General features: G+C 35.1%; 1 protein-coding gene across 3 annotated transcripts in view; it reads left to right on the plus strand.

Annotated features, from left to right (window-relative positions):
- Positions 1-14,946, plus strand: part of CHM (CHM Rab escort protein) — a 198,867-nt gene that overhangs the window by 89,131 nt on the left and 94,790 nt on the right. For all 3 annotated transcript variants that reach the window (XM_040630263.1, XM_040630269.1, XM_040630272.1), the window contains exon 8: positions 1,704-1,929. In XM_040630263.1, the coding sequence (XP_040486197.1) occupies positions 1,704-1,929 (226 nt within the window). The remainder of the gene's footprint in view (positions 1-1,703; positions 1,930-14,946) is intronic.

Here is a 14,946-nt window from a genome sequence, read left to right on the forward strand (position 1 = left end):
TCCATTAAATTGTGTTCTCTAATTATTTGAACTGTCTTATTTTAATATGCTTGCTCTGATACAGTAAGCCGCTCATTTCCATGTTAAAGTACATTCTTACTCTGCACTATCCAGTAGGTTAGCCATGAACAACATGTAGCTATTTAAATTAAAATTAATTAAAATTAAATAAAATTTAAAATTCAGTTTCTCAGTTGGACTAGCCATATTTGAAGTGCTCAGTAGACACATGTGGCTGTTAGCTACTATGGTTACAGTACAGCTATAGAATGTTTTCATCATTGCGGAAGTGCCATGCTGGGTGTTAGTTTTTATTCTTGTTAATTAAAAACTGCTGTCAACTAGTTCTTCATAGGTGATATTCTCTTTTCATTGTTCCATTAATTTTTTTCAGCAGTTAAAAAAATCTTTATATTTTCATTTTCCCAGGATTACTTTTGCTTGGCATATTGAATTACTCATTTTGACTGATTAAGAAAAAAAGGCTAGGGGCGCCTGGGTGGCACAGCGGTTAAGCATCTGCCTTCGGCTCAGGGCGTGATCCCGGCGTTATGGGATCGAGCCCCGCGTCAGGCTCCTCCACTATGAGCCTGCTTCTTCCTCTCCCACTCCCCCTGCTTGTGTTCCCTCTCTCGCTGGCTGTCTCTATCTCTGTCAAATAAATAAATAAAATCTTTAAGAAAAAAAAAAAGAAAAAAAGGCTAGATGGTATGGGGAGTGTGAACCACTGTATTAGAGGACATGGTTTCTAGTCTTGGCTTTGACCCAAATCATACAGTTACTTCAGAGTTTGTTGAAAATTGAGTATCTCAGTTTAGTATCAGAGCTTTATACTTTTTAAGTGCATTGGGCTGGAAACATTAACTAAAATAGGAATATTCTATTGATGTTTCATTTATTAAGTTACAATGAGAAATATAGCAATTTTTTTTTACTTGATGTAATATTGAAAGTCAAGCTCTTGCTCTTAAAAGCTTCATGTCCATTTAGAACTGCCAAATCGTTCTTCACCGTGGTGTAAAATTCTGTTCTCTCAGTGGTTTTTTTTATAATTTATATATGTTTTTTCTTTAGTCATGGAATTGTATTTCCTGCCACTAACAGTCCAGTTACATTTTTTTCTGTTCTTTAAATGAGTAGTTTTTAGGGGGTCCCTTGTTTTGAGGTGTGATATAAGGCAGTAAGACTGATTCCATTAGCCACACAGAAATTAACTTCATTACTTTTTAGTCATAGTTTATTGTTCTTAGTTTTAGTAAGAAGTGTACATTAAAAAAAATTAAGTATCACTCTATCATTGTTTTCACCAGAAATTGCCATTTGTCATATTTAATATTTCAAAGTGTAATTATTGACATTATTTTGCAGTTGTAATGATAATAAAGTAAATTATTGCCAATTATGGAAACCTGTTGTGATGGTTAATGAATTATTTAATGTTTTTCTAGTTTTTAAGTCTGTAAAATACTAAATAAAGTTTCATCATTTAAAGCTTAGAAATTGTGCCATTAATTCAATTAAGATAGTGAGATTGTTTTTAGTTTCTTTTTTTCCCCCCTAAAATCTGTGGTCTCTGTCCAAAATGTAATATTTACCATCTGGATCCTTTGCCAAGTGTCTTGAACAGGCTTGATCTCTTCTGTGCAGTGTTTTTAAATTGAAGTTTGGTTCTGATTTTAACATAAATTTTTATCTTTACATAGCCTATGAGGAGATTACATTTTCTGAGTATTTAAAAACTCAAAAATTAACCCCCAACCTCCAGTACTTCGTTCTGCATTCAATTGCAATGACATCAGAGACAGCCAGCAATACCGTAGATGGTCTCAAAGCTACCAAAAACTTTCTTCACTGTCTTGGGCGGTATGGCAACACTCCGTTTTTGTTTCCTTTATATGGCCAAGGAGAACTTCCTCAGTGTTTCTGCAGGTAAGACTGGCATTGGTTCTCTTGTTTCTTCTTAAGGTAATACTTAAATAACAGGTGAAAATTAAAAAGACAAAAATGAGATTTATTCAAGATTTAGTATATGCAAGCATACTTTGTTGTTCTACTCTTTTATAAATCTATGTATTTGCCTACCTACCTTCTAAATGATATATTCAGTTTGGCCTGTGTTTGAATTTCATAAAATAGAACCCTACTGTAAATTCCTTATTTCCCTCAATATTATGTTTCAAAGCATCATCCTTGTTTTGCATAATTATAGTTCTTTTCATTGCCATGTAGTATTCCAATATGAATATACCACAATTTATTTTTCCACTTTTCTTTTGGAGGCACAAGATGTTTCCAGGTTTTTGTTTTGTTTTTGGTTTTTGGTTTTTTGTTTTGTTTTTTGCTGTTACTAACGTCCTTGTGTATGTATCAGAATATACATGTTCAAGAGTTTCTCTAGGATACATATCTAGGAGTGGAATTTCCAAGTCATGGGGTATATGAATGTTCATACAAGATAGTACCCAAGTTTTTCTCCAGAGCATTATACCAGTTTACAGCCCGTAGTAGTATATAAGAATTTCCGTAGGTCTTCATCTTTGCCAACATTTGTTATTAGATTTTTACATTTTTGTCAATCTAACTCGCATAAAATATCCTTGCATTATACTTTTATTTTGCATTTCCGAGATTACTTATGAGGTGGAGCATCTTCTCATGTAGTTATTGGATATTCGTGTTTTCCCTTTGGGGACATGCATGTTCCTGTGTTTTCCCCATTTGTCTATTGGGTTATTGTATTTTTCTTACTGATTTGTAGGAGTTTTTATTGTGAATACTAATCTTTTCTTAGTTGTATGTGTTGCATATGTCTCGCTTTAGGGTATTCATGATGCATGGAGGTCATTAAGATTAATGTAGTCAGACATAACAGTCTTTTCTCTTTATACTTAGCACTTTTAGGGTGGTGGAGCATATTAGTTAAAAACCTGGACTATGGAGACAGACTACCAAATTTAAATCCTGGCTTCTCCATTCATTGGCCACGTAACCTTGAGCAAGTTTCACAGTCTCTCTATTATGTTTTCAAAGAATCAACTTTTGGCTTTTTGATTCTATTATAGCTTTGTGTTCCTAGTTCTTTTCCTTTATTTTGCTTTCTTTGGGTTTTGTTCAGCTCATCCCTCCCCTTTTCTGTCCTTGCCAATTCTTAGGATGAAACCCACTGTTAAATTTATATCTTTTTAAAATTTTCTAATATAAGCATTTAATATAATAAAGTGCCAACTCCTGTTTTGATTCTTCACAGTTATTATATATTATTTTCATTTTCTTTTAGTCCTAAATATCTTAATTTCCCTTACGATTTTTTCATTGACCTATGAATTGTTATGAGAGGTTTTATTTTATTTTTTTTAAGGATTTATTTATTTAATAAATCAACAGAGAGCAAGCACAAATAGGGGGAGTGGGAGAGGGAGAAGCAGACTCCCTGCTGAGCAGGGAGCCTGATGTAGGGCTCAATCCCTGGAGTCTGGGATCATGACCTGAGCCGAAGGCAGTGACTTAACTGACAGCCACCCAGGTGGCCCATTATGAGAGGTTTTAAAATAGCTGATTTGGTTGATTCTTCTTACCATCTAATTTCATTGCAGAAAATTAAATTATGTCTGGAAAATATGTTTTTTTTAATTTAAATTCAGTCAGCCAACATAGTGTACATCATTAGTTTTTGATATAATGTTCAGTGATTCATTAGTTGCGTATAACATCCAGTGCTCATCACATGCCCTCCTTTAATGCGCATCACCCAGTTACTCCATCCCCCCACCCTCCTCCCTATCTGCAACTCTGTTTGTTTCCCAGAGTCAGGAGTCTCTCATGGTTTGTCTCCCTCTCTGATTTCTTCCCATTCAGTTTTCCCTCCCTTCCTTTATTGTTATCTGCCCTATTTCTTATATTATTATTATATTGTATTGAAGGACATCTCCACTTCTTCCAGTGTGGCTATTGTGGACATTGCTGCTATGGAAAATGTGTTTTTATGGTATTAATACTTTGAACTTTATTTTATGACTTAGTATGTCATCAGTTTTTGTAATTTTTCCATTTGTGTTCAAGAAGAATGTGCTTAGTTCTTGGGCACAGGGATCTCTAATTATTGGTCTTGGAGTCTAATAAGGCAGGCTTCGAGTTGTAATTTGCAATTTTTTTTTTTTTTGGTAATTTGCAGATGTTACTGAGGTTTTTTTTCTTTGATCTGCCAGTAATAAAGTATTTTGAAATCTCCCATTATGATGTTTGATTTGTCAATTTCTCCCTGTAGTTCTCTCAATTTTTACCTTATATTTATTTTGAGGCTATTTATTAAGATCATTAAATTTATAACTGTTTAAACTTCCTGATGAATTTAATATTTTACATTATTTGCTGACTTTCTCCATCCCTAATAATGCATTTTTTTTCTTAAAGTCTGCTTTGTCTGATATTCAAATAGCTACTACAACTTATTAGTATTTGCCTGTTATATCTTTCTCCATCTCTTTTTTTCAACTTTTCTTGAGTCTATATTTGGGGCTCTGAATAGCCAAATTACTGCATATTCTTAATCCCATCTGACAGTCTCTGTCTTTTACCAAGCAGGATGAATTTTGTTAATAGGAGTCTGTTCCTTCCTTCTGAAGTATCTAATTTTAAAAGTTCCTTAGTTTACATCTGTTGGCAGCAAATGCCTAGTTTGTGTGTATATGAACATAACTGTTTTTTTGTCTTTTTGTCTTGAGTGAAGATTTGTGACGTAAACACTTCTAGGTTGGCAATGCTTTTTTCTTAGTACTTCAAAATTTTATTCCACTGTCATTTGGATTCCTTTTTTGCTGTTGAAAAATTGATATCAGCCTAATTGTAATTTCTTTATAAATCATATTTCTTTTCTCTTAGGTTGTTTTTAAGATTGTTTTTGATGTTCTGCATTTTCACTACAGTGTATTTAGGTGTTTCTTTGTCTTTATCTAGCTTGGTATAGGTTAAACTATGTGTAATTAACAATATTAAACCATTTTGACCTACAATTCCTGTGGTTCAAAGAACTTCAGTGTATTTCCTCTATCTGTAAATTGTCATTTATCATTTTGGAAAATTATCAGCCAATATCTTTGCAAATACTGGTTTTCCTCCATTGTATCTCTTCTCACCTTTTTGGAACTCTAAATAGAAATGTTTTAGAATTTCTCATTCTCTCATCCCTATTTCTTAATCTCTCTTTCATACTTCCTATCTCCTTGTCATTCTGGCTATATTCTGGGTATTTTATTGAGATCTCTTTTCCAGTTTATTAATTCTCTGTACTTGTCTCTGATCAATCCTCTCTTTTTTTTTTCACTTTAATATTGTAATCTTTCATTTGTAGAAGCTCTGCTCCTTTCCCCAAATCTTTCTTGTTATTTGATATTCTCATTTGCTTGTTCATTTTGTTCAATATATCTTACATTCTGCCATTGTTTCTGTTGATTCATGTTATTGGTTTAGTTTCTTGTGCTATGCTTATCTTTGAGAGTTTATATTTGATTGATTTTAATCTTTGGAAATCTGGGGACCCAAATTAAGGATGCTTTCCTTCAAGGATTATTTATGTTTGCTTTAGCCAGAAGGCACTAAGATTTGGGACCATTTCAGCTCCTTTCAGGGGATCCTTTCTTTTTTTTTAATTTAAATTCAGTTAGCCAACATATAGTACATCATTAGTTTCAGATGTAGTGTTCACTAATTCATCAGTTGTGTGTAATAAGGGGATCGTTTCTTATTAAAGGAGCCCCAGGTACAGCTCCCACAGTGAGTAATACGAGCAACAAGATTTTGACTTTTAGTAAAACTTTATTGGAAATGCATCTCTTAGAACAAACCAGTAGTTACTAGACTGGAGCTGCGTGGGGTAATGGGTTAAAAAGCGATTAAGGATAGGCTTGTGATGGGTATTAAGGAGGGCACGTATTGCATGGTGCACTGGGTATTATACGCAACTAATGAATCACGGAACTTTACATCAAAAACTGGGGATGTACTGTATGGTGACTAACATAATAAAAAAATATTATTAAATAAAAAAAGTGATTAAGGAGTGCACTTGTGATAAGCACCTAGTATGGAAGTGTTGAATCGCTATATTGTATACCTGAGAAGTAAAATTACATTGTATGTTAACTAACTGGAATTTAAATAAAAACTTAAAAAATGCATCTCATAGTAACATGACTGTTTAAAAACATGGTTCATGTATCTTGGAAAGAGTTACTTATGGTTAGAATTAAGACTTGCTTTTTTTTATATAAAGACTTTATTTATGTATTTGACAGAGAGAGTACAAGCAGGGGGAGTGGCAGGGAGGGAGAAGCAGGCTCCCACTGAGCAGAGAGCCCGACCCTGAGATCATGACCTGAGCTGAAGGCAGATGCTTAGCTGACTGAGCCACCGAGGTGCCCCAAGACTTGCTTTTTTTTTTTTTTTTTTAATTGCAGTGGTTCTTTTTTTCTTGAAGCTTTGAATTTAGCTCAGGGTTTGTTTGTACTATGTGTGTGTATTTGGGGTTGAGGGTTTCTTGTGGACATTTATTTCTTTCAAACTCAGCAGTGCAATAGAAGTTATGCTTAATGTAAAGAGTCGTTTTTTTGGTAGAAACAAGAGGTCCCTTCACAGTATCCAGTCCAATATACTGCTGGAAGTAGATATTCTCCAGTCCACATTTCTTAACCATGCGGAGGTGAGGATGTTATAAATTTGAAAGTAATTAATTAATTTAATTCTTTTAGGTAAGGAATAGGGACAGAATGGACAGATCACTGCGGAATGAGCAGAAGCTTGCTGGTTTCCTTACCATTTTTTGAAAATGGAATTTTTAACCTCGTTCCTATTTTTCCACTAAATTCCTGTATTTCCTTTCCTAATTCAGATCATATTTACATCTTGTAAATACTACTTGGTGTTTGTTTATTTGTTGTTTTTAAGGGAAAAGACACTGAAAAGTTTTGTTTGTCCTATAATGATAGATTTCAAAATGAGACCTTGTATGTGTTGAATCCTAGATAAAGAAGACCTTTTCCCCGAAAATGATTGTTCTCTCTCTCTTTTTTTAAGATTTATTTATTTTAGAGAGAGTGGGAGAGTACTTACGTGCGCGCTGGCTCATGTGCCTATGAGCAGGGGAAGGGGCTAAGGGAGAGGGGGAGAGAAGCAGAGAAGCGGACTCCGCATTGAGCCCAGAGCCGGGGCTTGATCACACAGCCCTGAGGTTATGACCTGAGCCAAAATCAAGAGTCGGAAGCTTAACCCACTGAGCCCCCAGGCGGTCCTGTACCCACTTTAAGGCTGAGATTTTATCAGCCTTCTATATATTTTTATCCTCTGCAGAGCATATCTCAGAATTTTGTATATGATGCAGATTTAATGTTTATTATAAAAATTATATCTCAGTCTCTGCAATTTGAACTGATACTTTCAGGGAATTTTATAATTAAATGTATATACATATTGATAGTTAATTAAAAACAAAATTAAAAAAACCTTTTTTCCATTGTTTTTGAAGTAGTATATTAAACTTTTGGGTGGTTCTTTGGTAATTAAAGTAAATCTGAGGTCTGTAAGGTGTATAAAATATATACACACTTACACACATACATATATGTATGTGAATTATAATAAAAATGCATTAGCCTAGAGATATTAACTTTATATTTGATTCCCTGCATCGTAGTTTATAATTTCATATAAATGTTGTTTTGTTTATATCCTAAAGTAATAACACTACTACCATCTATACATCTAGCCTACACTTTTTGTCACCAGGTTATCAGAATTAGGTGTCCCCTGTCCTGTGATTTCTAACCACCATTCTGTGTTCTGTTTTATTGTAAGCCTAAGCATTTCTCATCCAGTTGCAGTGGGTACTCATCAAGGCTACTGTTATAAATGGCACGCATGCATATTTATGTGAGGATTCAAAGACATTTGTAAGTCATATCCTTGCATTCTAAATGAATTCTGCATAAACAGTATAACATTTTAACTACTAAAGATAACTTTGATGAATAAACACCCTTTGAGGTTTTTATCCATTTAAATAGGTAGATTTTTTTAAAAGTTTATTTATTTAAGAGAGAGAGAGAGCGCGCGCGCGCGCAAGTGAGTGAGCAGGAGAGGGGCAGCGGGAGAGAGAGACAAGCAGACTCCACTCAGCAGGCAGCCTGACGCTGGGCTCCATTCCAGGACCCTGAGATCATCACCTGAGCCAAAATCAAGAGTCAGACTTAACCGACTTAACCACCCAGGCGCCCTGGTAGATTTTTTTTTAAGTAAAAAATACGAAGCTTACTTATTGTACTACTTGCCACCCATTAATATGTCATAAATTGGACCATTTTGGAAGAAAAGTCATTGAAACCTATATATTTTTCTAGTCTAGAAAGCCGTGGAATTTTCCCTACCATATATTTGATGGTTAATATTTTTTCTGGTATGCTGAACAGAATATGTGTACAGTATATAGGTTTTTAGACTCTCAAAATACATCTTACAAACAGAAGTCATTTTTAAGCCCTGACTAATTTATTTCTGTTACCTGTGTGGTTGGTAACATAGTAGCCTTTAAAACTACTTTGTAGTTCAGAATAGATTTCGCATATGTGTCATAACCTGTGAAATGGAGCAGTACCAGTGAGTTCAAACTTGACACTTTTTTTATAAGTAGACTTAGACTGCCCAGGGGTTGTTACGTGATTTTTATAAAAAGAGTATATTTAACTGGTAATTTACTGGGTAATTCAGTCTTCCATTCTTCTGTGGTCTAGATTTTATTTCCTTTTTTCCTTTAATGTAGTAGGATTCTTAAAACATAAAGGATGTGGGGTGTTTTTTTTTAATTTTTAACATGTAATATAAATATTGTGCATGCACACACATGTAGAATCACCACCAGATACTTTTTTTTTTTAAAGATTTTATTTTATTTATTTATTCGACAGAGATAGAGACAGCCAGCGAGAGAGGGAACACAAGCAGGGGGAGTGGGGGAGGAAGAAGCAGGCTCATAGCGGAGGAGCCTGATGTGGGGCTCGATCCCAGAACGCCAGGATCACGCCCTGAGCCGAAGGCAGACGCTTAACCGCTGTGCCACCCAGGCGCCCCACCACCAGATACTTCTTACTAGGTGTTTCGTACTCAAATGACATTTTTCTGAGTATTGATGTGGAAAATTGAACAAATGGGAGATCTGTCTCAGGAAATTTTGGACCATGAGTTTATCTCTAACTTATAGCTTTTAAAAAAAGAATGAGAGAACACCAAAAGTCCAAAATATGTAAGTAACTTACTCAAGGTTATAGAAACAGCATGGAAAGACAGGAAAGGGAATCTCCCACTTGATACATTCATTCAGTAATGGCTTAAATAATGATGCCTACAAGGGGCCACATAGGTGCTACTCTGGTTTTGTTATAATCATGGAATTTGTTTTTTAATATAAATTGTAAGGTATCTTCTATTGTTTTATCTTTTTCTTCTGCTTTATTGTTATATTTGGAGAGCTCCATAGAAAATATCTCTCAGACCAAAGTAACCTACCTATTTTATTCTCTAATAACCAACCCCCTTTTATTCAGGGAATTTTCAGAAATCTAAGAGAGATTAACCTGGATGAATCAATTGGAAAACCAAGCGAAATGTTAAAATTGGCCAAAGATTATACCAATGGAAAATTTTATGAGTTTATATATTCAGTTGCATGTGAAGTCAGAGCAAAATTGAGATGGCTTCTTAAAGTCTGTCCACAGTGTTCTTGCCCTTCCACCCACATAAGTATGGGTTAAATTATAGATCTAGATACTTTAACAGTACATTATTATTTCCCTTTAACAGCATTCTCTTTAGTCTCTTTCTTGTAAAATTCTCCCTACTATTCTGGTAGTAATATAACAAAAAAAATAGAATTGAAAGAATGCTTTCATATTGTTTTGACTGGTCTAATTTTATAAATGAGGAAAGATAAAAAGAGGCTGAAGCTAGAAACTAGACTTCCTGGTATGCATTCTTCATGACTTACCTCTTACACAATCTTATACAATTTTTTTTAAAGATTTTATTTATTTGAGAAAGAGAGAATGATCGGGGGAGGAGGAGAGGGAGAGGGACAAGCAGACTCCACACTGAGCATTGAGCCCAACACAGGACTCAATCCCACGACCCTGAGATCATGACCTGAGCTGAAATCAAGTCGGACGCTTAACCAACTAAGCCACCCAGGTGCCGCACAATTTTTAAACATTTTTTCTGAAAAAATTAAAAGGAGATAATGAAAATATTGTTATTTTGGAGGACTTTAAAAAAACATTTGTGGTATTTGTCAGCTTTTAACAATTTGTAATTTGCTATGTTTTCTTTTCTTACTGTCAATACATAGTTACTCTCCCCAAAAAAGCTGGTGAGAATAAGGGCCATTCTTAGAGTATTCTTAGAGACATCTTCCAATTCTCTGCCCAGTAGGAAATACCAGTTTAGATGAATGAAGGAATTCTTTAAAGGTAAAAGGAAAAACAGATCATGAGCAAATAAGTGTCTCCTTCACCCCTATAATTTGTGTGCATTTGATAAACGCTAATGCAGATGAGGCCAGGAGCAGTTAGATTTTACACGTGTTGGAGGCTAGCTATCATTCCTATGTTTCATGGTCCCAACCCCATTGGTTCCCTGCCCTCCCCTCCACCCCGCCTCAGTGTCCTAGGTAGAACTCCATGATACAGCTAAAAATGTAGGTGTGGAAATGACCTATATCAATTGGTAGATTTGACCAGTACAAATTGTTTGTATGTGTAAAGCTTGATTATTGAATTGAGCCTTAAATATTTGAAATTAAATGTTAAAAAATTGCCAAAGTGAATGCAACAGAAACATTAATTAAATGAACGTTGTGTGCATAAATCTTACGGTTAAGTAAGAAATATTTTCATTGCGGATCACTACACACTGTTGTTTTTGCAACACTGCAGCTGAGTAGAGCTGTGCTGAGATACGCTATGCCAAAGGTTCTTAACCTAGGGTCCATGGGTCCTTGGACTTTATATACAAAGTGTTATATGTGTGTCTTTATGAAAGGAATTCATAGTTTCATCAGATTTTCAGTCATCCATGACCCAGAAACAAGGATTGAGAACTATTGTTATGAATTTTCAATAAAAGAAAACATTATTTTTTACTCAGATAATCATTCCTTAAGAGCTTATGAAAAGAAGAGGTCCTAAAGAATTTTTATAATAAAGGTGCTTCTAGGGTATAAAGACAGGAGAGGGATGGGGAAACTTGGAAAATGTTGCTGTTGGAACTGTAATTTACAGGAACCTCTTGGGATAGATGAGAGCAGGTATTTATGCTCTAGTGTTGTGAAGAAGTAGTGGTTAAGTATAGTATAATGAAAAGAGGGTATGTTTTAGAGCCAGACCAATGGGGGTTAAATCCTCATTCTACCATTTACTAGCTGTGTGTTCTTGGGCCAGTTATTTAACCTCTCTGTGTTCCAGTTTCCTCATTTTTCTTGGGGATGATAATAGCGTCTACCTCATAGATTGTAAGGATGACAATGAATTAATATCTAGAAAGTGGTTAAAATGTTGATTGCCTTAGTGTACAACATAAGTGTTAGCTGTTATTACTATTACTCTTAATATGATTATTAAAATTATTGCTGTTGCTGCTGTTGTTGTAGAATACCGTCAGGGTAAGTATGAGGCTGAATTGGGGACTGAGCCAGATTTAGTATTCTAATATAGTGGGATTTAGTATTCTAATATAGTGGGTCAACAAATTTTTTTTCTGTAACGGGTCAGATAGTAAATAGTTTTGGCTTTGTAAGACATGTGATCTCCATTGAAACTGTTTGCAGTCATAGACAATGTGTAAAAGGATGGACACAGCTGTGCTCCAAAAACTTTATTTACAAAATAGATGGCAGGTTTTCTGACCCCAGTTTAATCAGTCAGTAGTCTTTTATCTGCCAAATATAATAATATTTTTTTAAAAAACTGATGTTAGGAGATATTACAAGATTGCCTCAATGCACTGCTTGGTGTACATTAGTAATTAAGTATTTGATGGATAAATTAATGAGTAGTAAGTATTTATGAATTGCTGCAAAAAATTGTGTGTCAAAGAAGTAGTAGAGCAGTGTTTTCAAGCCTTCACCTATGTTAGAATTTAACACCATTACTGGGCCCCATTCCCAGAGTTTCTGACTTTTAGATCTGCTGTGAAGCCTGGAAATTTGCATTTCTAATAAGTTTCCAAGTGTTGCTGGTTGTCTAGGGAACACAGCTGAAGAGTAAGTAACCAGGGTAATTGCTCTCTGGGCCCAATTTTGATCAAGAAGAAGAAAAGGATTTAGAGTGACAGAAAAGTTGTGAAGAAGCATCTGTGTCATTTATTGTGAACTTGATTATTTTCATTTCTTTCCATTTAATTCAACATCTATTTTTTAAAGCATCCATTCCCTGCCTAGTGCTCGCCTAGGTATAGTAGATGTATATGAAAAAGAATACAATGTAGACTTTGATGTTAATTTCAAGAGTGTTTATTCTAGTTGAGGAAAGAAAATGCACACTTATGGACCAATTACAAAATAACAAAATATATTTCATCAGGTTCCAGAGTGTGTAATGTAGGTATGAATGACATCAGTACTCAGAAATGATCAGAAAAGTCTGAAGAGATATGAGATTAATTTAATCAAGGCACACAAGATGATACTTTGATGGAGTTACAGGAATCTGAGACTGGTTGGTTAACCTGTCCATTTCCAGAAAAGAGCAAGAAGATTGGGTTCTACTCTGAGCCAAGTACCATCAGTGAGTGATATGATCCCACCTATCATTGAACATGGCCTGATTATGTGAGATACATAACTGTTTTGAGGCTTTTGGTTTAGGCCAGAATTTCTCAGTCTCATTTTTGACAGGATACTTGACATTTTTGGCAGGTTAATTCTTTGCCGTGTTGGGGGATGGGGTGTCCTGTACATAATAGGATGTTTGGCACATCCCTGGCCTCTATGCACTAGATGTCACTACCCTCACCCACCTACCTACTCGTGACAGACAAGAATGTCTCCAGACATTGCCAAATATCCCCTTAGGGCAAACCAGTCCCTGTTTGAGAAATAATGGGTTAGTCCAATTCAGTGTATATTGAATTGGTATAGTTGACCCACCCTCAAATTCCACCCCTTGAGTTAACATTGTTCAGTTGCATATCTTCACATCTTTTCCATGCTTATACAGGCATGTATGTATAAATGTGTCTATACATGCATACTTAAAAAATTTTAATGGCTGAGAAGTTCTCTGGTATTTGGATGTATATACCATAGTTCATTCAAACATTTTCCTGTAGTTGGTATTACCATGCTAAAATTAAAATTATGTCTGTATTATATAAAAAATATAACTTCATATGTAGAAATTTTTTTATTTGGCCATCTTCAGTTATAGCGTAAACAGACTTACAGCCATCCTTTTAGAAACATGTATCTGACAGCTTAAAATAGCATTGGAAAGCTGGGTGTAGTAAGAGAAGTTCTTCAAATTCAGAGTCCTTAACCTGGCATCCAATACCTGGAATCAGTGATCTGGGTTTTGGGATGAATACTCTGAAGTTGCATGCCAAATTGTGTGATATACATGGCTTCATTTTTCTAGGAAGGGGGTTCATAGTTTTATCATTATATCAAGGGAGTCTGTCACCTCCCGAGAAGGTTAAGAACCACTGAGATGCACTATCTTAATTGAGACCTGACCTTATTAAATTTGAAGAGCAGTGTTGAATAGGTTAACCAAAAGGTTGTCTCCCAAAAGTTGGAGGGCTGTTGTTTGAATAGAATTTTTATAAATTGTAGAATCCTGGAGGGTAAAAAATAGAATCTTTTGCATACAATTTTAAAGACAGCCTTCTAGTTAATAATATTGGCATAGAAATGATACATAAGGTATAGAGGGTATAGAGGGTAAGCATGATTATGTTTGTATGATCATTTGTTTGTTTTTCCCTTGAGGAGAGAGTATTATGTGGGATAAACAGCAGGGTGGTGAGATAATCCATCATTTTGAAACCTGTTCTCTGGTGATGGATGGATAGATTGGTAAAGTAACTCAATAATCTTCATTTTTTCCCAGGTTATTCACGGATCATTGAGCATTGTCATTAATAAAGCAACGGAATGTTTTTGTGTCCTTGCCTGCATTATTCCTCAGGTTGTGACAGGAAAAGACTTTTAATTTGGGAGTAACTTCTTATTAAAACATATATATTTAAGTGTGTGGTGCTGGAGCATTGATTATGACTAGTGAATATATTTGAATTATATTGGCTCCTCAAATAACATAATTTGAGTTTTTATTTTATTTTATTTTTTTTAAAGATTTATTTATTTATTTATTCGACAGAGATAGAGACAGCCAACGAGAGAGGGAACACAAGCAGGGGGAGTGGGAGAGGAGGAAGCAGGCTCATAACGGAGGAGCCTGATGTGGGGCTCAATCCCACAACGCTGGGATCACGCCCTGAGCCGAAGGCAGACGCTTAACCGCTGTGCCACCCAGGCGCCCCGAGTTTTTATTTTAATAATAGCATCCTTCAATGCTAAAAATTCAGATACTAGATTATCCTCACACATAGATACAAAAACTCACCCAGTTGTTTTCTCCCCAGGTTACATAGTGCATACTACTCCAGATCTTAAAATAATTCTAATAACTTGTAGTAGAGTGAAAGGTGGTTGACTTCATATAGGGCAAGAATGATAATTGAATTTTAAGTCCAGTGTTTGGAGCTGAGATTTTAGTTTGGTTAAATTGAAAGGTAACACTGTGTTATTGCATAGACTAACTTTTTAAGGATCATTCAAAACAATTCTTGAACTGTCTCTTTGGAACCTATGTACTTTTGTGCAAGTGTAATAGAAATAGTATGTGAAGTGTG

This window comes from Ursus maritimus (assembly GCF_017311325.1).
Source record: "Ursus maritimus isolate PB19 chromosome X unlocalized genomic scaffold, ASM1731132v1 scaffold_X1, whole genome shotgun sequence".
Lineage (NCBI taxonomy): Eukaryota > Metazoa > Chordata > Mammalia > Carnivora > Ursidae > Ursus > Ursus maritimus.